The following is a 27,714-nucleotide window of genomic DNA, read 5'->3' as shown; positions in this document are numbered from 1 at the left end:
TAAAGCCTCAAATGACTCTATTACCATAGCTTTTATTTATAGCTGTTTTTACTGTTATTATCGAATGCCAACCGCTGGATCTGTACTTGGGAGTCTGAAAATACAGGTAATAAGGCGACTTGGTGATCATCATAAAATAGATAGCATGAGTCTAAGAAGCATCACATATAAGATAACCTTGTAATTATTGGATAGTTGTTTTCCTCTCAATCATAAACAGCTGGAGACAACCAAGCGTGTGTGGATTGAAATCATCGTCCACACTATCAATTTTTCCTGCTTAGTAACTCCAAGCACCTCCATTTTTTGATGTTAGGCCCTTTGAAAGTTGTGGTTATCATGCAGTTACTTCTCACTTCAAAACTCTAAGTTCCACACCCTGTACCATGTACAAGCATATCCAACAGTTTAGCTGTTGAACGGTTGGTAGAAAAAAGCATTGCATGCGATAAGGAAGAAAGTAGTTCAGTCAAGTCGAATAAAATTCGGTTCGTTGTATCGTTCAATGCGGTCAGAACAAACACAGGTATTTTGTTATTTTTAGTCACAAAATGCGAGCGAACAACTAAATCTAATGTATCACCTGAGCTGGTTTTCTGGTCCTTTTCCAAGGTGAAGAAGGAATGATACTGGAGTTGTCCATAAGTAGGGATTGGAAACATTATCGTTCAAGAAAAGTCAGACTTCAGGTATCTGTGGTGTTTAATGTAGCAGTTTGAAATTCACATGAAATAACACTCAGACTAGTTATGTCACAGCCAGACCTACCAGCTCAATCCTCTTGGTTGACTAGCATGACTGGTTCTATCTAATCACTGTCTTTGTATCTGCCTGTCAGCTAATCTCGGTTCATTATTTAGATGGCCTCGTTTAATAGTGAAGATATTTCATTACATTCTCATTCCTTAATATCGTAACTCCTACATAGTTGATGGATATTTCAGTCTCGTTATAATTTTCATACTAACCACTAATGACCTAGTCAGGAAATGAACTTCGAAAGAATGCTAATTTACCTCAAGAATGATACTTCTCACTTGGGTCGGGTAAAAGGTAAAACAACCGAATTTGTACTTGAACTAATCGTCTGATCGAACCTATTCAACTCAGAGGCCTAAACTTACAGTCGAACCAGTACATAGGCGTGATAGGGGATATTAGTGTATCCTGTCGCTGACAATTATATATTTCAGTAATTAACTACATATAGAAAGATTTCCACTTGAGGTAAAACAAAAACGAGCTCACAAAAATTTCGTGCTATCTTCTTTGAGGTTATAAGGGATGATTTGTTGATAAGTTAGAATAAGTAAGCAAGCTTATGTATTTCTGCAACTCAACGCAATATTTCATATTAGTTATCCTACCTAATGTGACATCTTGACATTATTTTTGTTCTCAATGCAACATTCGAGTGAGTATGGTGTTAAATTTGTATTTTCAAGTGTAATTTTAGTTCGTTTTTTCATATTTGTTGTGAACTTTCGTCTGATTTGACAATTATACTGTTTAAATTGACCTGCGTAAACTTCGTATGTGTTATAAAGTAGGCCAGTGTATCTATTTATTTATATGGTGGTTAATAACATGTAATAATAAGTGGTTCCATAAGTCTTCGACATTGATGCTGACCTCGTTTGTTTTACTAGACACCCTAGTTGAATGTGCTCGGCTATGCATCCGTAGATCACTGGTAGGAACGTGGTGTTAAGCATCCCTTCCAACTACTAGACAGCTTAGACGAAACATTCCTCAGCACATAGATAGCTTCCAAATATATCCTCGAACCCCTTCATTTCTGACTTCTGATTTGAATGGTCTGTTATCTCTTGATTATAAAGCTGTTATTTGTAAAATAGTTGTCAAACTCGGATCAGTCGTGGTATCTTTAAGCGAATCTTTAAATGTCCACATAATCGGCGTATAACTGGTTGTATTACGTCTAATGTCGTCTCATTCTTTGGAGAGTCAATAAACTTTAATTTGTACCAGTTTTGTGTTGTTACTTCGCATCCTGGGTATGGCGTTGGTCCCTGTTTCTAAATATGAGAAGTAAACGGAGAATATAAAAAGGCCAGAACTTTCCGCTGGAAGGGGTAGTAACGACATTTCCTGCTGACATTTCCAACAATTGGCCTGAGATTAATTCAGTTTCATAATCACATGGATAGATCGATCCACGTATTGCTGATCGGTTACTCCACATATGACTAACTAGTGTTTTCTACCACTCACATTCAGAAGGAACCATTTAAACTACCCTAATACTTTATTACAGAATCAAATAAACAAAGATGGGTAATTCTTCCTAGCATATTTCAAAGGTTCGGCGTTTTGTGATCCGAGTTCTGACTCCCTTTTGAACTAACTCCTGAATATCCCATGAACATAAATCTTCTATTTTATTCCATAAACTATACCATGAATAACCTTGTTTCATCAACAGTGGTTATACGAAAGCAAATACGGATTTACTTGAATGAATTTAAGTCTTTGTTTACTCAGACGGATAAGCGGAGCGGTAAAGGGGAAGTACTAACTCCCATTTACTATTCATTAAAAGCGTTGATACCATTTAAAATAGACAATGCCTATTGTGACAGAGAGACGGATATTGGATAAAACAATGAGTGACAGACATACGTACAAGTACACACAAAGTGCATAAGCGTAGAAATACTAGCACACGAACATAAGGTGTAGATTTGCTGATGGTTCAAATGGTTCAAAATGGTTCAAATGGTTGTGGACGGAATAGAAGAAGCTTTCGCTTAACAGGCTTCCGTGTCTAGTAGCAGGGGATCACCAAATCCTTCAGGCAGGAACCTAGGTATGTTAACAATAAAAAAGGAAAAGAAATTGGTAAATCATAATGTGATGCTGTCCTTGGTCCTTAGGAATAGGTCAAGTCGCCTCTTGAAGGACTCCTGAGAAGTCGCTTGGACTAGCTCGGCCGGCAGCGAATTCCAGCTTTTGACAACTCTTAAGGAGTAGAAGTTGTGTCTACATTCCGTCTTGCTATGTTGTGTTTCCAGTTTCTGGGTGTTACCCCTTAGATTATTATTCGAACTAAGCTTAAGTAGGTGTTTAAGAGGATGTCCAGAAGTGTTAAGAATACTATAAGCCATTAGTAAATCACCTCTAAGACGCCTATATTCTAGTGGGTAAAGGTCTAGTGATGGTCCGAATTTTCTGTGAAAAATAGCTATTATGAAGGTAAAAATGACTTAACAGTCACACGCTGTCCGAGTTATCAAAGTCTGTTCAAATTCTAGTATGGATTATGCTTGTAGCAGTATTAAACGCTTCAGGCGGTTCCTTCGCCTTTTGCGTTGCTACGTGAAGGTTACATGTGTATTTCCAGAACCATACTATTACCATGTGACGGGAATAATTGGAAGGATATAAAACACATACTTACACGTATAATTGAAGAAAAAATATGCTTGTCCGAGTCTTTGCGTTTATTAGACGTCGTTAGGAACTTGTTTTATGGCTCCACTGACCAAAATGAGCTTACAGGCAACATTTTGCCTGTTCACAACGCAAACGTTGGCCTGGGGAATTTTGTTTACCTTTGTATGCATCAAAAAGAGAGGAAACACTTCGAGTCACATGTATTCCCCTTTATTATCAACTGTATAGTGATTAGTGAGCAGTTTGCGTTTGAATATAGGTCTTTACAAAGTCTTCAGAATCAAAGTAATAATTGTTCCTTCCGCTCACTGAATTACTTTCAGAATGTTGTACGTTACTGCCTTATGACCTCGCGTCTTCCATCATTGCGAGTTCGCTCCTTTGCCTTTTGCCTCTAAACCCTTTATCCAACCAGTGGCTAGATGATGTCAACTTTACATACGTGCTTCTAAATATTTTAAATAGGTATGCTTGTGATCTACTCAAATTTATTGTAGTCGATCCTCCGAACTAGACAAGTTGCGGTGTGTAATTTCCTATCTCGACTACTGTCGATCTTCTAAGCTACTATCTCTAAAAGGCCTTGTAATATCACGTCGTGTCTGGTCACATTTGGATATGCTGAAATGCCTGTCAACAGATCTTGCAACAAATCATGACTTCGGGCCAACGTATGGTCGTTTGGTGAACGCCCTATCATCTACTCGCCTTCCGTGTTTATTAGTTGACAACACATTAACAAGTGATCAAATGGCCTTCAAGGCACATCTTCCAGTGGTGAGTCAAATTATGATTATTGCTTTTGGATTGAAAGATTAAAAGACCTGGAATTTTATGGTACAATAAGAGTGACTCAAACAGTAGTAACGGTTCGTTTTGGAGTCCGTATGTACGAGCTAATTAGTCGTTAATCCAATGAATACCAGATAGATTTCCCACACACTTGGGAGTGTTTGATATACATTAAACGTACTAATAAAATCTCAGGTACTAGTTCTCGGCTTTTTATTACCTGGAACTTAGTTTTCTGCCCGTAGTAGATTGTAGGGTATATAAGGTGTTAACACTAAAAAAGCCGTGTAAATATACTTTCTCGTAATTAAAAACATAACATCTTGTCCGTTCCCTTGAAATTTATAATATTAGGTAGAGTTAATAGGTTTTTCATTTCTCCCTGACTTTCCCATCATTGATATTCTGAAATCTCTTAAGTAAATACATTGTGATTATTTTGATCTCATACAGGAGAACAATTTATACTAAGTTTTCTACTGAAAGTACTTTTCTATGCATTAAAAAGTGCAACTTATTAACCAAGTATATGTTTATATTTTTGAGCTAGACATTGTGTGATAACTTGTAATACCTTCGGAATCAATGTAAGTGGAGCTGAGTCCCAACCCATTATCCAATAGTTGAAGGCCATACCGTTTAACCACCGAGCCACTCCTTCAAATACAAGCCACTGAAATTACAAATATTCAGATGATGGTTATTTTCAGCAAATATCGTCCCTGCTCCTCGTCTCAGGGTACCAAGTACTTCAGCTATATTATCAGAATCCGCCATGTAAACACTTAGTACCAAACCACTAGAAATTCTCAAGAAAGCCATGTCCCTTGGTACTATACATGAGCCTGGTGGATGTAACAGACGAAACCAGTTAAGGTTGTGCATATCTATTTAAGCCAGACAATGTTTTTGAAATTTACCTTGCCATCATGTATTAAGCAATATGGCACATCTATAAAACTAGTTCTGATTTTCGTTACATTTGGCATCTAGCTGACAGCCTTCGATGACTGTATTCGGTTCATATTGTTTATTCGGAATTTGTATCTGTAATGATAGGTTCTATGTATCTTCGTTTGAATACTGTTTATGGTGTTTGTTTCCGTAATAAAGTCACCTTACTACATAAGATTTTTTGGTTGAAACGAATCCAGCTTACTCCGATATTCTCCACACCGAGCGTTGCCTGGCAATCATTGAGTAGGTTTCCAAGCATTGAAGTGGGAGTTGATTTATAATAAATCGCTTTTCGTCCTCTCATTTTCGTAAACAACACCCCCGCCACGAGAAGGCAATGAGTAGGACTTCCCTGGCAGAGGCTGTATACGCGTGGCCGTGTGAGAGTATTTCGAGAGGGAGAGCGGACTCTCCCCACTCTCGGCCGTACCAGGGCATTCGGGGGGCAGTATGAGATGACGGAACGTTTTCTTAAGTCAATAATTATTAGTCCATTGTAACTCCTTACAGGTAGTCAATTATCACAACCGATTGTTTTCAGTTCCCTAACGTATCTCTAGTAACAATTATGCTTCAGTCTTTTTTTAGACGTAATAAAGATTTCCAAGTCTCTTTCATCATCATTTCTGATTAGTCATAAAAATTTCCTTTTATCTTCAGAATCCTACTGCAGTTTCTGTGGTTCTACTTTTGTGTAAGGTTTCTATGTTTCTAAGTAGAATATTTAGTATTTCTTGTTTTTAAACTACAGGTTCATTTTATGGGTTCTCGTGTAGGAGGGCAATTATTGAGTGGGGGCATATCACAAACTGAGCATTTGTTCTCAAAATACCCAGATCTAATCGCTGTCATTCCCTTATGTCCTCGTTTGGGAGATGGTGAAACTCTGTGGGTGGACCATGTCCGAGGACCGTTCCTACCTCAAGCTCTTGAGCTTTCTGTGAAAACTGGCTATCTTTTTGAAAAAGCTGTTAATTGGAGTCGCTTTATTTTGTTAAACAGCAGTCAGTATCCTGCATGGATGTCTGAAGTTCAATATTCTGCGCAATGTTTGGTCAGAGAGATTATTCTAGTCTCCTCCGGCCTCTTTCCGAACGAATTAAGGTATAATAGTGACGTAAGTCTTTATTTAGTTGAGACCGTGTAACTGCTGCTGAATATTGCTTACCTATGCATGAAAATTGTACAGTAAAGTTGATAGTCACATTTGCACTTTGCGGTTGCTGAAATTACGAGATATCTAATGAGTCAGTAGCTTTTTTGTTAGTTGAATGAAATTTTGATAAAATTCTTGATTTGTGAAGTTAGGTATTCTAACCACTATTTTTGTATCATGCGTGTTTCCTTCCGTAACACAAATCCATGGACTTTATAAATGCGCATACGTCTCGATACTTATTAACATAACTTACCAAGAAGTGATAGTAGAGTTTGGTCGAGTGTGAGATAGAAAAAACAAATTATGATTTTACCAGATAGTTTTTCGTTGTAGACGTATATTCAGTTGGAAAAAAATACCACTCTTCAAATCACCTATTCCATTTACTAGGACTTCAAGAAATAAGTTTTCCAACTATCACATTTTTCTTGCGTTGTTACATTAGTCAACTTTGACTGCAACACCAAGATAGCAGTTATATTTTTAATATGACTGGAGACAACTAATCTTCTAATTATTCATTCGCTTTAATATGCAGTTGCAAAATCTCAGTGCATATTACAATATTTTTTCCTGTTTGTTTTCAGCTTATTCGCCCCAGTCTTTTCAGTCCTTTATGGTGGGATTATCTTACTTCCAAACCAGGTAGCTCAGCTAATCTTTTTTTCTTGAAGTTACCTTTTTATTCTCACAAAAGATATCCGAATGATATGAAGAATATTACATTATTTATCAAACTATCAGCATTCCGATTCCTAAAACTTAACCAATTGTTTTTTGACAGACAAGTTTGTAATTAGTCGAAGTGTTTATATTCCTAAGTGATTATCTCTATTAATAACTTTCAATATATTAATTCATGTCATCAAAACCAATACATTTTTCATATGCTTATGTTAGTGTAACGCCATCATTAGAGAAACTTTAAATATCTGTAAAGGAACTACTGCAGAAAACCCGAATTTTGTAGTCCTTTCCTCTAAGACCATGATCTATTAGAAAAAGTAATGCCTTGTTTTTTTGGTGTTGAGGGGTTTCCTTGTTGTTGTCAATCCGTAATGATAATTAGTTACAGTTTGTGGAAGCATACATTAAACTGACTTATCACAAAAAATCTAGAACATTTTGATTGCTGATACTTTACAACATTCTAAAGGGTTATTATGTCATTTAGTAACTAATACAGTTCAGTAATCGTGTGCAAATTTGAATGTTAGCTCATACATTGCTTCTTTTGCGTAATTATCAGGAATACTGCCTGGAGAATTGTCTTGGCTGATTACCTACAGTTGAATGTCGAGATTTCTATTCACTGAACCTTAACTCCACCTTAATAACATTTTAAAGGGGATGATAGAATATTCTTATTCTCAGCAATCGCATAGTCTTTTTCTATACACCGCAGAGAATTCTGGGATAATTTCATTGTGAACTTCTACATTAAAGGTCTTTCGAATTGATCTCTGCAAACAACTTTAGTGAGTATATCTAAAATAGCTTCATATGTATATTTGTGCGGTTTTTTTTTCATCTTCAGATGTCCAATCCCGGTATGTAACGAATAGATCAATACAACCAAGTAATCCATCAATTTACCCCCGTAATACTGAAATGAAATGGATACAGACTAATTCCACTAGTGCTATGTTAAAATTTGTTGATAAATTCATTTGCGAAGTTATGTGTGATATTCAAAATGCCATAAAAATGATCCAAGTCAATAAATCATCTCGTTGTAATGTAAAGAAAACTGATTCATTATCACAAAGATCTCAGAATGCGTATGAACATGAATCATCAGTCCAGTCCAATTTGAATGTAATAAACTCTCCATTAAATACAAGCAAAATAAATAACAGACTATGCAATAATGTTGGTCGATTTGCCACAAATCGTCCTGATTCTGGGTTTGTTAAATTATTTTCCTTATTTTTTTTGTAAATCATGAATTATGCATCGTGTCTAACTAAAAAAAATTTAATCAGACATTTTGTTGAACATTATAGACCATCCTAGTTAAAATGATCCTATTATACAGGAAAGTAAGATTGGTCATAGTGACAGTCAGTCAGTCAGCTACAACGTAGGACCAGGCACATATATGCATCGGTCCAAGTTGCCATACCTCATTAACACAACAAGATGGACACCGGATTCATAAAAGTAGTTAATTCAGAGGTGGTAATATATAAAAGAAAGATTGCAATAAGGATATAGTACAAGAAGAAAGAATTAGTTCGTAGAAAGAAAGATATGAAGCGATTTTAATCTCTTAGTTTAAGGGAAGACAGAGAGTGTATACACCGACGCCATTGTGATCGATTCTGAGCCATGTCACCAAGAGTCTCCAACCATTGGTTACGATAGTCACGCGGACCCCAACCAAGTAGTCTGCATCTACCAACATGGCTCAGACTAGAAGTTAGTGACTTCAAGCACTGATGCCACGTTTTAGTTTGGCCACCCCTAACTTTCTTCCAACCATCCCGAACACCGGTTAGCATTGCACGTCGTGGTAATCGGTGTTTGGGTATACGTAACACGTGGCCCAACCATCTCAGTCGATGAAGATTCACAACCTCATCAACTGATTTACCATCATTCCCTAATACCCTGTGTCTAACCTCACTATTACTTACCCGGTGATCCTAGCAGATGCGAGCAATATTTCTAAGGCATCTGTGGTCAAATACTAGTAGTTAACGAGTGTCTTCTACTCTTAATGGCCATGTCTCGCTGCATTTTATCAGCGTCTTCACCAAACAGGACTATATCATCTGCGTATTCTAAGTCGATAAGTGGACCTCCTGGAAGGAGATCAATACCCGAGAATTCAGTAGACGAGAATGTTATTTCCATCAATAGGTCTATGATGAAGTTAAACAAAAATGGAGAAAGTGGACTGCCTTGACGGACACCACTTGAGGTTGCAAAAGCAGATGTCAGTTCGCCATAAGCTCTGACTCGACTGGTAGTGTTCGAGTAAAGAGCCTTTACAAGGTTTATGTACTTCTGAGGTACGCTTTTCAATGACAGACACTGCCACAGAATCTCGCGGTCAACGTAGTCAAATGCTGCTTTTAAGTCAAGGAAGACCACCATTGTCGGACGCCGATAAGTATGCCTGTGTTCTAGAACCTGACGAATGGTGAATATGTGGTCGATGCAGCCACGACCAGGTCTGAAGCCAGCTTGACTCTCTCGTGTTTGCAGTTCACGAGTCTTAGTTAAGCGTCTGATAATTATCGAGGCTAGTATTTTAGATACTATATTAGTTAAACTAATCCCTCTGTGGTTGTCACAGGATGATTTTGACCCTTTCTTATATACTGGGACGATAAGTGGCTGTGACCAGTCAGATAGGATAACGTCTGACTCCCAGATCATAGCTAAAATATTAGTCAACCTAATCGCTAAAATTGGACTACCATCCTTAAAGACCTCTGGAGCCAATCCATCTGGACCAGCTGCCCTTCCTCGTTTCAGATTAACTATAGCCTTTTGAACTTCTGCTAGAGTTAGGGGACCTACTTCAATGTTCCATTCACACTGTCTGGGAATGGAGGGTAGTTGTAGAGTAGCTGAAGGCCAGCTGAACTGTTCTCTGAAATGTTCTGGGTCAACCTCGTTTTCAGAACTACCTAAGTGTGACGTCAGTTCTTCCTGGAACCTACTTTTGGTTTTCTCGCTACTCAATTCAGTTCTAATGAGTCTTTTTAGTGTGACTTTTTTGCGTCCAGTGAGGCGCAAGCAGATGCGTGCCCGTATTAGGGCATGGTCGGAGTCCAAGCAGGTATTCCAGAATGAGCGACAATCTTCTACCGACCCTCTCCAACGATGACGGATGGCAATATGGTCTATTTGAGCCCATCGTTGGTTTGGTGTAGGGGGTCGCCATGTTAGACGATGTCTCTCCTTATGCTTAAAATTTGTGTTTGCTAAAAATAAACGATTGTCTGAGCACAGTTGCAGCAGACGATCACCATTATCTGTTCGTTGTGCCGGAATACTAAAATACCCACCTAAATGCCTTTCTGTTTGGTTTAAACTACCTATCTGGGCACTCAAGTCATAGTGACAAAACTCAATGTTGCTAGTTTTGTGGTGGAAAAATGTCACAGTAATTTTAGGTTCAAGGATAAATCAATTGTCTGGTAGATTATTGTTTAGTGTAACGATGTTAATGTTTTTTTTATAAACAACCATTTCCATTTATTCTTTTATTTCATATTTGGAAAGAAGTCACTACTAACACGGCAATTTACAATGTCTAGATGGTAAAGATTCTTGAAGTATAGACAGAATTTTAATATTTATATGTTTTCAAAAATCCTATCTGTAAATAATCGTGGGCAAATATTCTTTAAGTTTTATTGTCATTCACTTGAGTCATCGATTTTGTCTTCAAGCAATTCGAAACCGATTCAGTGTCAGTAGCAGTCAGTCATCTACAATGTAGGACTAGGCCCAGATATGCATCGGTCCAAGTTCCCATACCTCGCCAGCACAAAATGAACACTAAATTCATAGAAACTGTTTCAATGATAGTAAGAAAAAATTTCATATAAGGATATAATACACGGAAAAAGAATTAGTTCGTAGAAGGAAAGGTATAAAGTAATTTCAATCTCACGGTTCGATGAAAGACAAAGAATGTATACACCTACGTCACTGTGATCAATCCTAAGCCATGTCACCCAGAGTCTCCAACCATTGGTTACGATAGTCACACGGACCTCAACCACGTAGTCTGAATCTACCAACATGGCTCAGACTAAAGTTAGTGACTTTTGGTGGTGTTTTGTTCTCTGAGCTGGATGGTTTGGTCGTGGAGCTTTCATCGTTCTTCTGAACGACATCATCAGCACAAACTTCAGATAGAAGTGAAGTGTTCGAATTTCTCCATATGTGTTTCACAGCTTGTTCTGTGCACCTCGATGTTGATTGGTTCTTGTTGACCTTAAATTTATCATTATTTACTTCTTTGTTTTGGTTGTGTCTCCCATTGGTTTGATTTTTGTTCCTATATTTATGCATGATTTTCCTGATTGGTTGATAAATTGGATTGATTTCAATATGTTTGTTGATTGCTGATTGACCTGAGTGCCAAGCTTCTAAAAATTCTCTGGTGTTTTTGGAGTTTCCTCTGTCTAAGATTTCTACATTTTCCCAATCGAATGAATGTCCGTAGTTATCCACGTGTATTGATATAAGTGAAGAGATATCATGGCGTTTGACTGCTAATTGATGTTCATGTAGGCGTAGGTGGAGGGGGCGTCCGCTTTGTCCGATGTAGTGTTTGTCGCAGTTGGTACACCTAATGATAACGGATGCACACTACAGGATCTGCAAATACCAACACGTCATAGAAGACCAAAAGATAAAGCTACAAAGGATGCTCACATCAGAACATTTGGAAATCGTGACAACAGCCATCGAGATATCATGCAAACGACATAGAGAACAAAGAAGAAACACCTTAAAGAAAAAACTAATCAAGATCTCAAAACCACCCATGGAAGAAAACACAAACAACTGCGTGATCAATCTGTCAAAACAACCACTAACAAATACGGAGGAACACCTGCTCCAAAAAGGATTAAACTACAATACAAGCGACGCCTCAAAGCTACAGTTCTTCGCAGCACTAGAGTCATCACTCAAAACTTCCGGAATCAGTGAAGAAACACAACAGGAAATAAGGCAAACTATAGTACCGATAACTCAACAGGTGAAAGAAAACAACCAACTGACTCCACAAGAACAAAAGGCATTGAAAGAACTCAGAAATAGAAAAGATATTATCATAATACCAGCGGACAAGGGACGCACCACAGTAATCATGGACAAAGAAGAATACATCAACAAAGCCGAGGAACTACTCGAAGATAAGAGCACATACAAACTGATGGACACAAATCCCGTCAAAAAATTAGACAATCAAATCTCAAAGACTTTAAACAAGCTAGTCAAAGCAGGAGAAATAACAAAAAAAGACCAATGGAGAATGAAATCCAGTGGACCAGTACTCCCTCGATTCTACGGTAGACCCAAAATACACAAACCAAACATCCCACTACGTCCAATAGTAGCACTCCCCGGAACGCCAACATACAATTTGTCAAAAGAAATTTCACGAATACTGAGACATCTAGTAGATTCAGCCAAACACTCCATCAAATCCCCAACACAATTCCTGGACCAAATTAAGGATATTCAAATCAACAACGACGAACTCATGATATCCTTCGACGTAACAGCACTGTTCACCTCAATTGAACCACAACTAGCAAAAGAAACTATATCCCTGCTACTCAACAACGACACAAATCTCACCAAATACACGACGCTTCAAATTAAAAGTATACTGGAACTCATCGATTTATGTCTAACAACATATTTTCAATTCAACAACAAAATCTACGAACAAACAAAAGGGACACCAATGGGATCACCAATATCAGGACTGATCGCAGAAGCAGTGATGCAAAGACTAGAAGCCACGATATTACCAGTGATCAAGCCAAAAATTTGGATTCGCTACGTAGATGACACCTTTGTCATCGTCAAAAAGGATGAACTGGAAAACATATACAAACTGATCAACAACGTTTTCAACGACATCAAGTTTACAATGGAACAGGAGTCAAACAACCAAATAGCATTCTTGGATATATTGATCACTAGAACCGATACAGGAAAACTGGAAACTCAAGTATATAGGAAACCGACCCATACAGATCAAATCCTCAATTACAACAGCAACAACCCAAGAGCTCACAAAATCAACTGCGTACACACATTGTTCAAGAGGGCGAGGACACACTGGCAGCACGAAAAAATGAAGAGAAATACCTGAGGGACATATTTCAAAAGAACGGCTACCCAATCAACTTCATCAAAAAGCACCAACGGCACACAGCATCAGAACCCAAATCAAGCACAAAAATCAACAAAAGGATCACCCTACCGTACATACAAGGAATATCAGAAACCACAACGAGACTGCTGAAAACCTTCGGGATAGGTGTGGCACACAAATCAACAAAATCATTACAATCAATCCTATGCAAACCAAAAGATGAAATAACAAAGGAAAACAAATCAAACATCATCTACAAAATAAATTGTGCCAACTGCGAAAAACACTACATCGGACAAAGCGGACGCCCCCTCCACCTACGCCTACATGAACATCAATTAGCAGTCAAACGCCATGATATCTCTTCACTTATATCAATACACGTGGATAACTACGGACATTCATTCGATTGGGAAAATGTAGAAATCTTAGACAGAGGAAACTCCAAAAACACCAGAGAATTTTTAGAAGCTTGGCACTCAGGTCAATCAGCAATCAACAAACATATTGAAATCAATCCAATTTATCAACCAATCAGGAAAATCATGCATAAATATAGGAACAAAAATCAAACCAATGGGAGACACAACCAAAACAAAGAAGTAAATAATGATAAATTTAAGGTCAACAAGAACCAATCAACATCGAGGTGCACAGAACAAGCTGTGAAACACATATGGAGAAATTCGAACACTTCACTTCTATCTGAAGTTTGTGCTGATGATGTCGTTCAGAAGAACGATGAAAGCTCCACGACCAAACCATCCAGCTCAGAGAACAAAACACCACCAAAAGTCACTAACTTTAGTCTGAGCCATGTTGGTAGATTCAGACTACGTGGTTGAGGTCCGTGTGACTATCGTAACCAATGGTTGGAGACTCTGGGTGACATGGCTTAGGATTGATCACAGTGACGTAGGTGTATACATTCTTTGTCTTTCATCGAACCGTGAGATTGAAATTACTTTATACCTTTCCTTCTACGAACTAATTCTTTTTCCGTGTATTATATCCTTATATGAAATTTTTTCTTACTATCATTGAAACAGTTTCTATGAATTTAGTGTTCATTTTGTGCTGGCGAGGTATGGGAACTTGGACCGATGCATATCTGGGCCTAGTCCTACATTGTAGATGACTGACTAACTGACATCTCGTGTTGATATCGAATATCAATGTAGACTGATATACATTTGTGCCAGGTTCAATGTTGTTAATGACTGACTAACAGGTGCAAAAGCATTGAAAACTGGCACTATATAGAGAGCTACCTTGTCCTAGCATGCAACTGCTCAGTAATGGACACTCACAACCACTTCACCATCAGAAATCAAAAAAGAAAAACCTAACCAAGTTATTTGACCAATATTTTTTTATTGCGATGGTTAACTTTAACTATTTACTAAATAAAGAAAGCATTCCTTTCTACGCTCTTCTTTTTACAGAAATGTAACCACCTCCAATTGTTTACCTCAAGCCAACTGTTCTGAACATGCGGAAGGTGATACACCAGTTGTTTATCATTGTGCTGATAACTTAGTAGAAGGACCTGTAAAATATGTATGCCGTTTCTATTTATTTGTTTATGTAGTTCTTGTATATTTTTAATATCAATGAGAGTAACTATATTTTATTAGTTTCATGACACACTTTTAAAGTGATTTTCATCACGAATTATTGCCAGTTAGAAAACGTGTTACGAGCGAGTGGATTGGATTTGAATGGCATGTAAATCTACCTTTGTCACTGGCTACCATGGAATAACACTACTTAATGTTATTCCACTGTTTTGTGATTTGGAATCTTGCTTATTAGTTTGAAGAGTAGTGTCTTACGAGAACTACATTAAGTTTAGTCGCCCTGAAATCTTTTTACATTTCACACAAACCATAACTATCACGATGAATTGAATAAAAAAATATGTAATCGCTCTCTTCAATCGCTAAAAATTAACAGTTATGAAGTATTCATTTCTATTGTTTGTTTAAATCCTCACATTAATATTTATGATTTTAATTTATAAGGCGATAGTGTTTAAAGCGAACAGTACTCGATTTGATTCCCGGATTGAACATCAACTCTGAGATCCAGGCACATCCAACTGACAAGTCTAAAATAGGTCAAAATCCACATACTAAATCTCACTATTAGTCGCCATCCATCTCTGCTTAACAGTTATGAAAAGTTTAAAATTATAACTTGTTATTTGCAATCTGAGTTACTAAGCTAAGTACCCTAATGAACTGCAGATCTTTATACCTTCAATCGGAAAGTAGTTTAGGTAAAATCCAATCAACAGTATTGTGTATTACTTCTTAAGACAAGATTTAGTGTTTACTTAGTTCCTATATACGTACGTATTTTATTTCTTGGTTTGAACTTTCTTTTGATAGAGCCAACAGTTATCCGTTTTACATACTCATCATTTGTATACATATGTTGATAAACTAATTTCTAATGCATTCCAAAATGCCAACAAATTAATGAGTTGGTCGAATCTAATGTCTAAGCAAATACTTGATGGAGTCAAATATTCATGTATGTCCCGTAATCATAATAATGGATCAAATATGATGAAGTCAATGATCAGTGATATAGCTGTTGAATTTAATAAAACAAATTCTCTCACTAATGCTGCCGATAACCGGTTACATGAAGATGACTATATAGATGAAAAATCTCCACAACATCAAATAAATCAACAGAATGGTTCTTTCGATTGTGAAGAGAGATGTCCCACAGACTATCTAGATGAAAACCAGTCCCATCAAATCCTAAATAAGTGTCCATCTCCAGAGTTGTTTCATATATTTTCAACAAATAATTCTTCATTAGTTAAGGTAATTTCGTTTGCAAACAATTACTTAAAATTTCTATCTATTTCACTCTAAATGGGTTAAACTATAAACTAGAGACCATTATGACTGTATCCCGAATGTGGCTACTACCTTGATGGGGAGGTTAGATTTGGCTATCATGATGACGCGACCGAGCTATATTGGCTGAAACACATGTTCCTTAAGGTCTACCATGCCAGTCAGGTCGGTTGGAGAACAGTAGGACTAAAATCAGCAACTTAAAGCTCGAAGGCGAAGTCGTACTTCTGACTGTAGAGGGGTGCGACATCAGTAAGGTGTTTCCCTTGGACAACCAGGATCTACAGAGATGCTGTCTTCTCACAACGGAAGGAAAAGGTTAAAAAAAGTTCGAACCTAAAAAATTTGTACCTCACCTTACCCCGCGGATTTCCACCTCTGGCGACAAAGCTTTTCGAAATGCGAAGCTAACACATCAAAACTTTTCCATAAAAAGGCTTTGGGTGATCCACAGTCACGCTCCTAGGTCCCTAAGACTACCACTAATTCAGCTTCTTTTTCAAGATCAATAATATATATCATCCCACTGTCTGGACAACCGGGAAGCGACAACCTCCCTCAGTGGATTTCATTGGCGTCTACAGAACTGATAGAATTTCAAAAACTCATCCCATCTGGCGGGAGGGTAATCTCATCTAATTGGTCTTGATCGCTGATCGCCCTAGTTCCTAGGAAAGGGCAAAAATCCTCTTGTGACAATCACAGAGGACCCAGTTTAACTAATAAAGTCTCTAAAATATTAGCCTCAATAATACTTTGACGTCCAACTAGAGCTCGTGAAGACTGAACCTAAGAAAAGCAAGCTAATTTCAGACCTGGGTGTGGACATACAGACCAAATCTTCACTTATCTTCAGGTTCTGGAACATAGACATAATTTTCGACCTCCGACTGTAGTTGTATCCCTTGATACTACGGCGGTATTTGACTCCGCTGATCATGAAGTTTCGTGTCAGTGTCTGTCATTGAAAGGCGTGTCTAAGCATTACATTAACCTTGTACAGGATCTCTATTCGAACACTACTGACCGAGTCAGAGCTTACGGCAAACTTGGTTACTTCAAGTAGCAATCGTCAAGGTTGCCCGCTTTCCCTATATTTATTTGACTGTATCGTAGGTATGCTTTTAGAGATAACACGTTCATCGTCTGACATTCCAGAGATTCACTTGTTGACTTGGAATACGCGGATGATATAGTTTTGCTTGGTGAAAATGCTGACAAAATGCAGTTTTATAATCACCTTAAGCAACAACACAACCATGTTTGGGATGAGGTTTTCTCCCTTCAAAAGTAAAATGGTACTTCAGGATTGGCTTGCATCATCGTTATAGGGAGTGAAGTGGTTGAACGCATCGACCGCCTCACTTAATTTGGTAGTCTTATCAGTCCTGATGGTCGGATGTTTGAAGAAATCTCGATACGGATTCAGAAGGCTCTATTGGCCTTTGCCAACTCGCGTCACATGCAGCGTAGATGAGATATCTGTCTCCCAAGTAAAGGATGAGTTTACTGTGCAGCACTTCGCTCTGTTCTACTTCATGGATGTTAAGCATGGCTATTAAGAATAGAGGATATTCATGGGTTACTAGTATTTGATCATATGTGGTTTCGAAGTATTGCTCGTGTATTTTGGGACTACTGAGTAAGGAATGCCTGGGTTAGGTATAGAATACTAAGTGAGGATGTGAAATCAATTGTTGAGGTAGTAAATCTTCATCAACTAAGGTGGTTGGGAACATGCTTTACGTATGCCCAACCACCGCCCACCTCGGCAGGTGATGTTTCCTGGTGTAGGAGTAGGCTGGAAAAAAGCTAGGGGTGGCCAGACGGAAACATGGAATTAGTCCATGAAGTCACTGACAATTGGATTTAGCCATGTTAACAGGTATAGACTATCTGGTTGGGAATCCGCGTACTTATCATAAACAATGGTTAGGAACTTTAAATGACATTGCTCAGAATCGTTTGCAATAACGCAGGCTCATCCATTCTTTGTCTTCCCCCAAATTATGAGATTCTAAATTTCCCATAACTTTTCTTGTTTTTATTTCACTTATTTATATTTTCTTCTCGAATCCTTCTTATTACGGCTGATACTGCTTCTACCTCTCCAATTCTGGGATTTGGCCTGACAATTTCATCTCTCCGTGCTAATGGGGTGTAGCAGCTTGAACTGATGTGCAGAAGTACAGGTTCTACGTTGTGACTGACTGATTACGACTGTATACGTGCTCATAATCTTGTATATGTTTTTTTGAGTATATCCAAGTGTTGGTAGTATAATATAATAATTTATTTAGCAACTAGCGGCACGCTTACAACAATCAATCGAGTATGACTAGACAGAAAAATAATAGTTGTATCTGCCCAGCAAATAGAGCCTGGGCCAACTCACATTTTTACGGTGATAGTGACTGACTGAGTCGTAATAATTATTTTGACTAATATAAAAAAATGATGCTTATCATTTATCTAGCAATCGTATAGAAAGGACTAGTTACACTTGAAATAACACAGAAGCAATGGATTTAACGGATGCCTCAATCAACACATATTTCACTTGAATAAATGCCAGTAGAGATTATTCTTAAAGTTTTCTCTTGATTACCTCAAATGACTGTGTATACTCTCCTATCTTTACAACCACAACAAAACTAATAGACTTTTAACTAGTGTTAACTTTAATATTGACACAACAACAACAATTAACAATTGGGTTATTCTTCGTGACTTAGAATAATTGTTTCTCCGAATCTAGTTAGTGGTAAGATTTTTGTACTTTACACATTTTCTCACTGTATCTTCATACTGTATTTAAGCATGTCTTGTTATATGATATGCTTTATTGAGATTGTAAAGCGATCTAAGTTAGACAACCACTGAAAGGACTGAGCGGCCGTTTTGTCCTAACGTGAAACTCCTCATAAACATGCATGTACGACCCCGTAGGGATCAAATCCAAGACCTTCAGCCTCGCAGCGTATGCTTAATCTCTAGACTACCAAAGCAGGACCTAATGGTGTACAAGTTTAACTTCAATCCATGATATTGCCAGCTGCTCAGTGCTTCCGGGTTTTCAATAGTTGTCTAACATAGATCATTTCGTGATCTCGGTAAAATTTAACATTCTCCACAACCCTATACTGGTACAATACATTATCTATGGATTTGAAGGCGCTTTATTTAAACTGGCTTAATTTGTATATCTTATTCGTCACAGATTGGGTGCACATTGTTGAGGAGTCCCATACTAGGACGAAACAACTATTTAGGGGTTCCTGGCTTCCTATAGTACCAAAACTGAGATGATTCTGTGACAGATACAAATTGCATTGCTTATTTCATTAATTATTGTTCAACAGCTATCAAAATATAACGTGCATAAGTAAACTGTTGGTTAGTCAATTTAACTTCATTTCTAGCATATTAATATGCATCAGTCTCAACTTCATTAACTAAAATACATAAAACCTTCAATAATAATATTAATATTTGTAACTTAAGACTATTTCCAAATAATACGAAGTCTTAAAACAAGGATGAAATCTTTTTATTCTGTAAGTTTTGTCGTTCTCGCCTCATCTAAATTTATCAAGGGGAATAGTTTGTATTAAAACACCAAATCATATATTTTATGGCATACCATTATAATCCCGTAAGTACCCTAGGATCATTCGTGCTTTATTTGTACATTCGATCAATTATATATTGATCAAAATGACTATACTGTTATTGTTCCCTTTGCTTTTCTGTAGATAGTAGTGCTATTCATTTTAGAAAAATCAACGTATTTATGTTATTCACATTAAAAAGATCTGTCGAAAACTGTTTTCACTTTTGAGTGGGAAGTTAATTTTGCTTGTTAATTAGAGTTCCAACCAACCATTGCTGATTGATCTCTGACGAAATATATGCTTGGTACAAACAGGATATCTTAGTATTACCCAGACTGTGCTATGTGTAACACCGAAAACATGATCAATTGTGTCAGCCAAAGAGTATGCTGCTTATCAGTTTTCTCAAACCTGACCTACAACCGTAAAACATGACTTTAAGTGAAAAACATGAAAAAGTTCCAACTATTAATTGGTGCCTACTCCCTGCTACTATCGAAACGTTATTCATGTATGATGAAGCAAATTTTAATTTTAACTATCGGGTTTACCGTAATATATATAAACCATGTCGATAAATTCCTTCGAATAGCCCTGACAAAGTGATGAAAATTTTATTATGTTTATTGAATAATACTATTCTAACTACCTTTCATTCTTTCAGGATACTAATGAACAATACATCAAGAAACATTCGATTAAATACTCAGATCAATTGATATCAAGTTGTATAAATTCCGAAAAACTCCTGTCTATACAACCAAACTCCATTATGAATGGTTTACCTCATGTTTTCATTTCAGAAAAACTCTTCGAATTTTCAAATAGTATAGCTGTACAATGTCTTATTTCAGCATTCGGGGAAATTTACATCCAAAGATTGTCTTATCATTTGAATCAAGTGTGTTTTTGAGAATGATTATTTTCTCTATTATTTTTTTTATTATTATCTAAAATTAAAAATTATTTTTATATTTTTAAATGATTTTTAACGGTAGAATTTGAGAATCATGTTACACTCTGTTCTGAACTCGTTCACTAATTTTACTGCTGCCCGATAGTCGATGTTCTGATCAATCAAACTAACAAACAAACACAGTAGAAGATATGATTGATATTATTATTTAATTTGTGCAAAATCATTCATCTAGTATATCATAGTGAAATATGAAATTATATTGTTCATTATTTATTTATTTGAACACATAAATATTGGTACACGGTGGCACCAAATAGATACGCGCCACATAAATTATTCCGTTCTTGTAAGGGCTGGGACACCATCCGGGTACCCAAACCGAAGCAGGTGATTTTCTTAGTCACACACCGAGCCTTCAACCTAAAGGTCTAATCCGCAAGGCAGTGGAGCAACGTCAGAAGATGCAGTTCCATGGTAGCCAGTGACCAATAATTGGTTTATACGCCATTTGTTCCCTCGGGATCCTGGAGCGCGTGTGCACCATTGGTTTATTATCAGGGTTTTCCAACTCTCCTAGGTGGACCCTCTGTATCCACCAACCAGGTTAGAGCGCCAGATATTCAATTTTCCTCCTCTCAATTTCGTAAACAGTAATTCAGCGGGAAGGCTGTGAGTAGGACTTCCCTGGCAGTGGTTGTATGCACGTGGTCATGTGAGTGAGAGCACTTCGAGAGGGAAAGCGGACTATCCCTAACCTCGGCCGTACCAGGGCGTTTGCTATTCATCGAGTGAAAGTACCACTATACCAAATAAATCATTCATATAGTTTATTTTACTATGTGACTAAGTAAATACCACTTGTATTAGTTAAAATTGTAACTCTTAAATAAGTTTCATAAAAACATCTGGTCGAGAACCTGAAATCCTCTTATTTGAATTCGGTTATAATCTAAGTTTTCTTCGAACTTCTAGTCTAACTTTGACACAAATACATAAGTATGAAAACTGAAGTTGAAAGGAAAATTGGATTATAACCGAATTCGAACGAAACAATCTCAGGTTCTCAACCAAATGTTTTTATTAATACAACAAATCTTTGACACAGATAAATAAGTATGGAAACTGTTGTATTTTGTTTTCTAACATTTTATTATCAGAAATCCACTGGCTATATATTTACATTATAGTTAATATTGTTACGACTAATATGTTTCGATAATGTAATAAGAAGATGAAGATTATCGAAATTTATCAAAGGGACTAATTGCTTTAAATAACTAATATGTATTATGTTGTTGTTTACTATAGCTTACGTATTTGACTTCGAACTATTGAAAAAAACAACACTTGGAAGCTATATTGTGTAGTTTGGAATCACTAAGGATGCGTATATTGTATATAACTTAGTGTATAACTTTACAAAGAGTTGCTAAGCTACCTACTGTTGTTGTCATCATCATAGTGTCTTAGTGGGATGAATTTCTACTGAAGATCATTAGCTATATACAGTTGTATGTAATAGACATTAAGGCTTGTTCATTGCATTCGTGTATGCTATTTTATTATCAGAAGGGCTACATGTAGATTACTGAGTCATAATCCAGCAAATCACATTTCTAACCACATCAGCGGCCAGCCACTAAGTCACAGGTTTGCGACCCACTCTTTCTCCCTACTTCGGTTTGGGAAACTGAATAGTATCACCAGCCCTCGTGCTTGAAATGTAGTTGTGATCCAAATAAACGAATCTGTCCCTGGTAGATGAATCAAATTCAACTTCAGTTGATATTTATTATCGACTTCTCAGATGACTGGATCATATTGTTAGTTATTTACCAAAAGTGTTTGTCTTTTTTCTGTAATTTTAAAGAATCCTTCAATGAATACAACTGACTTTATCATCAGCAACAATAATCAAGATCCATCGGAATTAAATCAATACAATCATTCGAACATACGACCTCCAGGTTTAATATTAGACTGTGGGCTAGAAGAATATTCCTCCAACTATTACGCAGATCCACAACTACGTATTTTAATCCAATGGATATCAGCTACACTAGTTTATAATTCTCCTTGTTCTAAATTGAGTTATTTAGGTAGTAAAATAAATTCATTTCCAGATGATAAAAATAATGATAATAGTGATTTAAACAAAGAATTAAAAGATTTCAAAGATGAAATTTCCATGGAACACTCGTGTTCACCTTTGGTTTGTTGTACAAATGGCAATTCACAATTAAAAGAGGTAAGCTATTTACGAATATTACTTATTAAATAATCAGTAGTTGTATAGTGCTTAAGTTCCAACTACAAAGTTGCAACTTTAAAAAACTCTGTTCAGCTCACTTTAGTTTGAACAGCCTACTGTTATCATCATCGTAGCAGTTTGTGATGTGGTCTTAGCAACCACATTGGACAATCAACTTGATGCTTTGATGACAACCGGATTTTGTGAAAATCCACTCAATATGCTTAAAGTCTTAAACTCTCACTAGTTAAGTAATTAGTTTATGCGCTTACTGCTACTACTTTAACCTAGTTTTAAATTTACGCAGACGTCGTTGTCGTTAATGTTGACAAGCACAGCTTCTAGTGACTAAGTTTTTGGGTCGATGGATCAGAGAGTACTTATCACTCTTGCAAATACGAACAAAGTGGGTACGAAAAAACGGGATTTACAAACTAGTGATTAAGTTTTGGTTATAGGAGACGATAACTCATTTAATAACTGGCTTAAAGTGGCAGTAGAAAGTGTTAAACAGAGAGAAGATGGCTTTGTTGGGTGAACAGACATTAGAAAATCGAAAGGAATAATCAATAGGGACATATATATCTATTGAAAGGAGGAGACGATTAAGGAATCGAGATCAGAAAGACTCACCAAAGCAACTGTAGCAAGAGAAAGTTGTGCCATTTTTGTACTTGCGTGTTTCCAAACTAAATACCTAATTAGTGAGAGTAGGGAAAGACATTCTGTCTTTGTGGGGTGGTATTAAGTTCGCTTGCATTTTGTCGTTTATCCTCCCCTCATTCAACTCATTTTTCGTTCATTATTTTATATTACTTGCTAATATTCAGTAACCAGTTTCGTTTATAATAATACCAGAACGTTTGATGTAATGTCCTCTGTTCGTTGTGAAATATTCTCAAGCATTTACTTAAATCAATAACATCTGCTTTATTTACCAATAAAATTACACTCTGTCAACCCTTATGACAGTCACTTTCAGTTTTTGTGTGTTCTTAGGATCTTTGTTTAGACGCAAAAACTTTCATATTTGTGAGTTTCTAGCTCCCATATTAATTATTGATAATCCTTATTGACTCTAGACACAGTTACCGACGGTTATTTATGCCATCATATGTTTTAATAAATGCCTTTGCCATAACCACAAGAAGCCTCTTTCTTTTCAGATATACAGAAACGTTAACCTAGATTGTTTAGTTAGACACTTCGATAGAACTGACACTAACCTTAATCCCGAGGATAGCGGTTTTATAATTCACACTTCCCTGAATGTTGAAATTGTATCATAAACCAAGGTTGGAACGCTTATATAGTAAAATTTTTAAAAAATGGAGATAGAAATAAGGGGGAGTCAACATCATAGAAAATACTAGACATTAGACAAATATTGGTCGATACCTGAGTGAAAGTAATGAGTCAATAATATCTGCAAGTCATATTAGTAAGTAATAATGATAATAGTAAATAATTAATCCAAAAGCGTAATTAGCAATACTATTGTACCAAGACTTTCTTTTTATTTTAGATTGACACTATATAAACACTACACTTAATTCGTAGTAAAATTGAGTAGTGACAAGTTTATGGTATTCATTAATATCCTTTGTCACAATCCTAGTTCAAACAGTTTTTGAAAATATAAACCAAACATAGTGACAATTAGATTGTTATCTAAATGATTCCTTTGCTTAATGGATTTTTTGTTGTTGATATCTTCAATGAATATACATATATAGTCAAACTGATATACCATATGTATTTCATTAGCCTTTTTTTATTTTTGCCTTCATTATTAGCTTCAAACAGTTGTTTCATTGGTATACAAAGCTTCATGGACTGCTAAAGATTTATTTTGTGCCATATTGGATTATTTTCATTATAGATCTGAGCATTTAAAACATTCAAATAATAATAATGATAGTTTTACTCAATTACAAAAGAATAATCATGATACTTCAACTTGTTTCAATTTTCAAACTATATCAACATCAGAAGAAAAATCCAAGAGAACCGTTTTATCTTTATTTGATTATCTCATTCAACAGTTTCACAATGTTCAATAAATGTTCTTGTATCGAGTAATTGGAAGAAAGAGGATTAATCACAATCAATGTAATTATCCTAAAATCAAGTAGTTGCTACGTTGCATAATATATAAAGAACGATAGAAGAAGGAACTAAGAGAATATTTTCTGATGAATGGTCAGTATCATATTCATATATGTATAAGTGTAAAGTTATGATAGAAAACTGAATGAAAAGAAATTTCTTCATTCACTTCGTTCCATTTTTATTTGTCAAATGTCAAAATGAGAATCTTCACTAGATTAAAAAGAGAAAAAAAGTTTTTTCTTCTCTTTGAACATATTGAATGTGTACAGATTTCTGAATAAACTTTAAAAGATTATTGAAAAAAAAGAAACAAACTATGGTTATTTTCATTTGTTTATTCATGTTAATGAATTAATTCTAATATTCATTTTGATATGAATTATTATTATGATTAATTTAATGAGAAGATTAATTAATTAATTTTTATTCATTTTATTAAATTTTATTATTTATTTATTCATTTTAACACATAGATATTGGTACAAGGAGGCACCAAATACATATACGCCAAACAGATCTCATTTGATATGTGTGAGGGCCGTGATACTGCCCGGGTTTTTAAACCGAAGCAAGTGGTTTTCTTAGGGGGGCCACACCCGGAGCTTTCGACCTACAGGTCTGATCCATAAGGTAATGGAGCAACGTAAGGAGATGCAGTCCCATGGTAGCCGGTGACCAACAATTGGTTCATACGCCATTTGTTCCTTCGGGATACTGAAGCCCATATGCACCATTGGTTTGGAATCAGGGTTTTCCAACTCCCTTAGGTGGTCTCTCCATGTCCATCAACAACCGGGTTAAAGCGTTGGACATTCGCTTTTCATCCTCTCAATTTCGTAAACAACACCCCCGCCACGAGAAGGCAGTGAGTAGGACTTCCCTGGCAGGGGTTATATACGCGTGGCCATGTGAGAGCATTTCGAGAGGGAGAGCGGACTCTCCCTAACCTCGGACGTACCAGGGCATTTGGGGGCCATTTTATTAAATAGTCTCATATAAATCATTTAATGTTCTTTTTTTTTAAAAGTAATCAGTCAGTCTGTTAGTAACAACGTTAAACTTCATACGTACGTACATACATCAGTTGGAGTTTTAAAAAAGTAATAATGTTTAATTAATAAATTGGTTACAAATTGGTTACCGGCCATGTTTATGGCAGCGAAACATGGTCGGTAAGAGTAGAGGATATTCGTAGGTTACTAGTAATTGATCATAGGTGTCTTCGAAATATTCCTCATATATCCTTGGACCATCGAGTAAGTAACGAAGTTGTTAGGAAACGGGTACTAGGTAAGGATGGCAAATCAATTGATGACGTAGTGAAACTTCATCAGTTGAGATGGCTGGGACACGTGTTACGTATGCCCAACCACCGACTGCCTCGATGTGCGATGTTCAATGGTATAGGAGTAGATTGAAAGGAAGCTAGGGGCGGGCAGACCAAAACATGGCACAAGTCCATGAGCCACTGACAAGTGAACTGAGTCATGTTGGTAGGTGTAGACTACATGGTTGGGGACCGCAAGATGATAGGAACCGATGGTTAGAGACCCTGAATGACACGACTCAAAATTGTTTGCAATGGCGCAGGTGCATCCACTCTCTGTGTTCTCCCAAATTCTAATCTTCTGAATTCTTCATGTCCCTTTTTTCCTCTTTCCAAATTTATTTCACTGGATTATACTCTTTAAATAACATCGAACCCTAATCTATCCGATTACTGCTTATACTCTTATTACCTCTACCACTACGGGATTTGAATCGACAACTGCATCTCTGTGCTAATGTGGTATGGCAACTCGAACTGATGTATGTACATACGAAGTTCTACGTTGTTACTGACTGACTTACAAAATAAGTTAGATTCTTAATGGGAAAAAAAACAGATTATCGATTTCAATTTGAAGAGAATAGATGGTCTGTGTTAATCTCGACAATGATGATCTGTCAATTGATTTAACTTTCTTTTGAAAGAGTCAATAAATGGAGCTTAAATCACATGTTGAGGTAATGAATCCCATTTGTTGATGATTCGATTGGGAAAATCGATAGCTGATAAGTAATTTGTTCTGGGCTTGTGAACTTGTTTTTCTTTTAATGTCCTCTTAAATTGTCTGTTTTGGTAGACAAGAAAAATGAGGGCATATGAGATGTAAATTTATCATTAAATAATTTGAAAACTGTAATCAAGTCCCTTCTGGTTCTTCAATATAACAATGGAAATAAGTTTAGTTTAGCCAGTCAAGCATTACATGTAAAAATAAAATCAATAATTTGTTTAAAATGTAGTTAATTTGATATGTTGTTATAACATATTGAATCATTGTTGATAGATCACATAAATATTCCTATACTTTTTTTAACTAGACATGAACAATGGGGTATTCTTATTGTTGTTTCACTTATTTTAACATGGTGTAGCTTTTGGTTCCCTGTTTGATAGTGATTTTTTTTAACAAATAAATATTGTAAATTCACTTGGTATTGTTTACTTGAACCTTCCCATTGATGTTTAGGGATGTAATTGATCAGTCTCTTATTGGCATATGTGAATCTTGTGCGTATTATCTCGATATTGCCTTAATTCACAAGCATTTTAAGCAGAGATGGATAGTGGCTAGTAGTGGAATCCAGATCGCGCGTTTCGTCCCATTTCGGACTCGTCAGTTGGATATACATGCATCTCAGAATTGATGCTCACTCTGGGACTCCGACCCAGTACCGTTCGTTTCAAACGTCATCGCGTTACCCATTT

The 27,714-nt window shown here is 36.5% G+C and overlaps 1 protein-coding gene across 3 annotated transcripts; it reads left to right on the top strand.

The window, feature by feature from the left end:
• Positions 1 to 3,310: 3,310 nt before the first annotated feature.
• Positions 3,311 to 27,203, top strand: MS3_00006245 (uncharacterized protein; the record flags this gene model as incomplete). 3 transcript variants are annotated; one of them, XM_051214370.1, is made up of 11 exons in its annotated part: positions 3,311 to 3,702; positions 3,741 to 3,882; positions 3,932 to 4,194; positions 5,918 to 6,283; positions 6,913 to 6,970; positions 7,863 to 8,232; positions 14,633 to 14,747; positions 15,581 to 16,027; positions 20,342 to 20,578; positions 22,467 to 22,844; positions 24,644 to 25,446. In XM_051214370.1, the coding sequence occupies 9 exons, from the start codon at positions 4,036 to 4,038 to the stop codon at positions 24,908 to 24,910; spliced, it is 2,397 nt and encodes a 798-aa protein (XP_051067534.1). The 3 variants fall into 3 exon arrangements, with proteins under 3 accessions (XP_051067534.1, XP_035585876.2, XP_051067533.1); XM_035732711.2 differs by having other exon boundaries at positions 3,915 to 4,194; positions 24,644 to 24,910; XM_051214369.1 differs by having other exon boundaries at positions 15,581 to 20,578; positions 24,644 to 27,203.
• Positions 27,204 to 27,714: the final 511 nt, after the last annotated feature.

The sequence above is a fragment of the Schistosoma haematobium genome, chromosome 2 (assembly GCF_000699445.3).
Source record: "Schistosoma haematobium chromosome 2, whole genome shotgun sequence".
In the NCBI taxonomy this organism is placed as follows: domain Eukaryota; kingdom Metazoa; phylum Platyhelminthes; class Trematoda; order Strigeidida; family Schistosomatidae; genus Schistosoma; species Schistosoma haematobium.
This window is presented reverse-complemented; position numbering and strand designations above follow the sequence as displayed.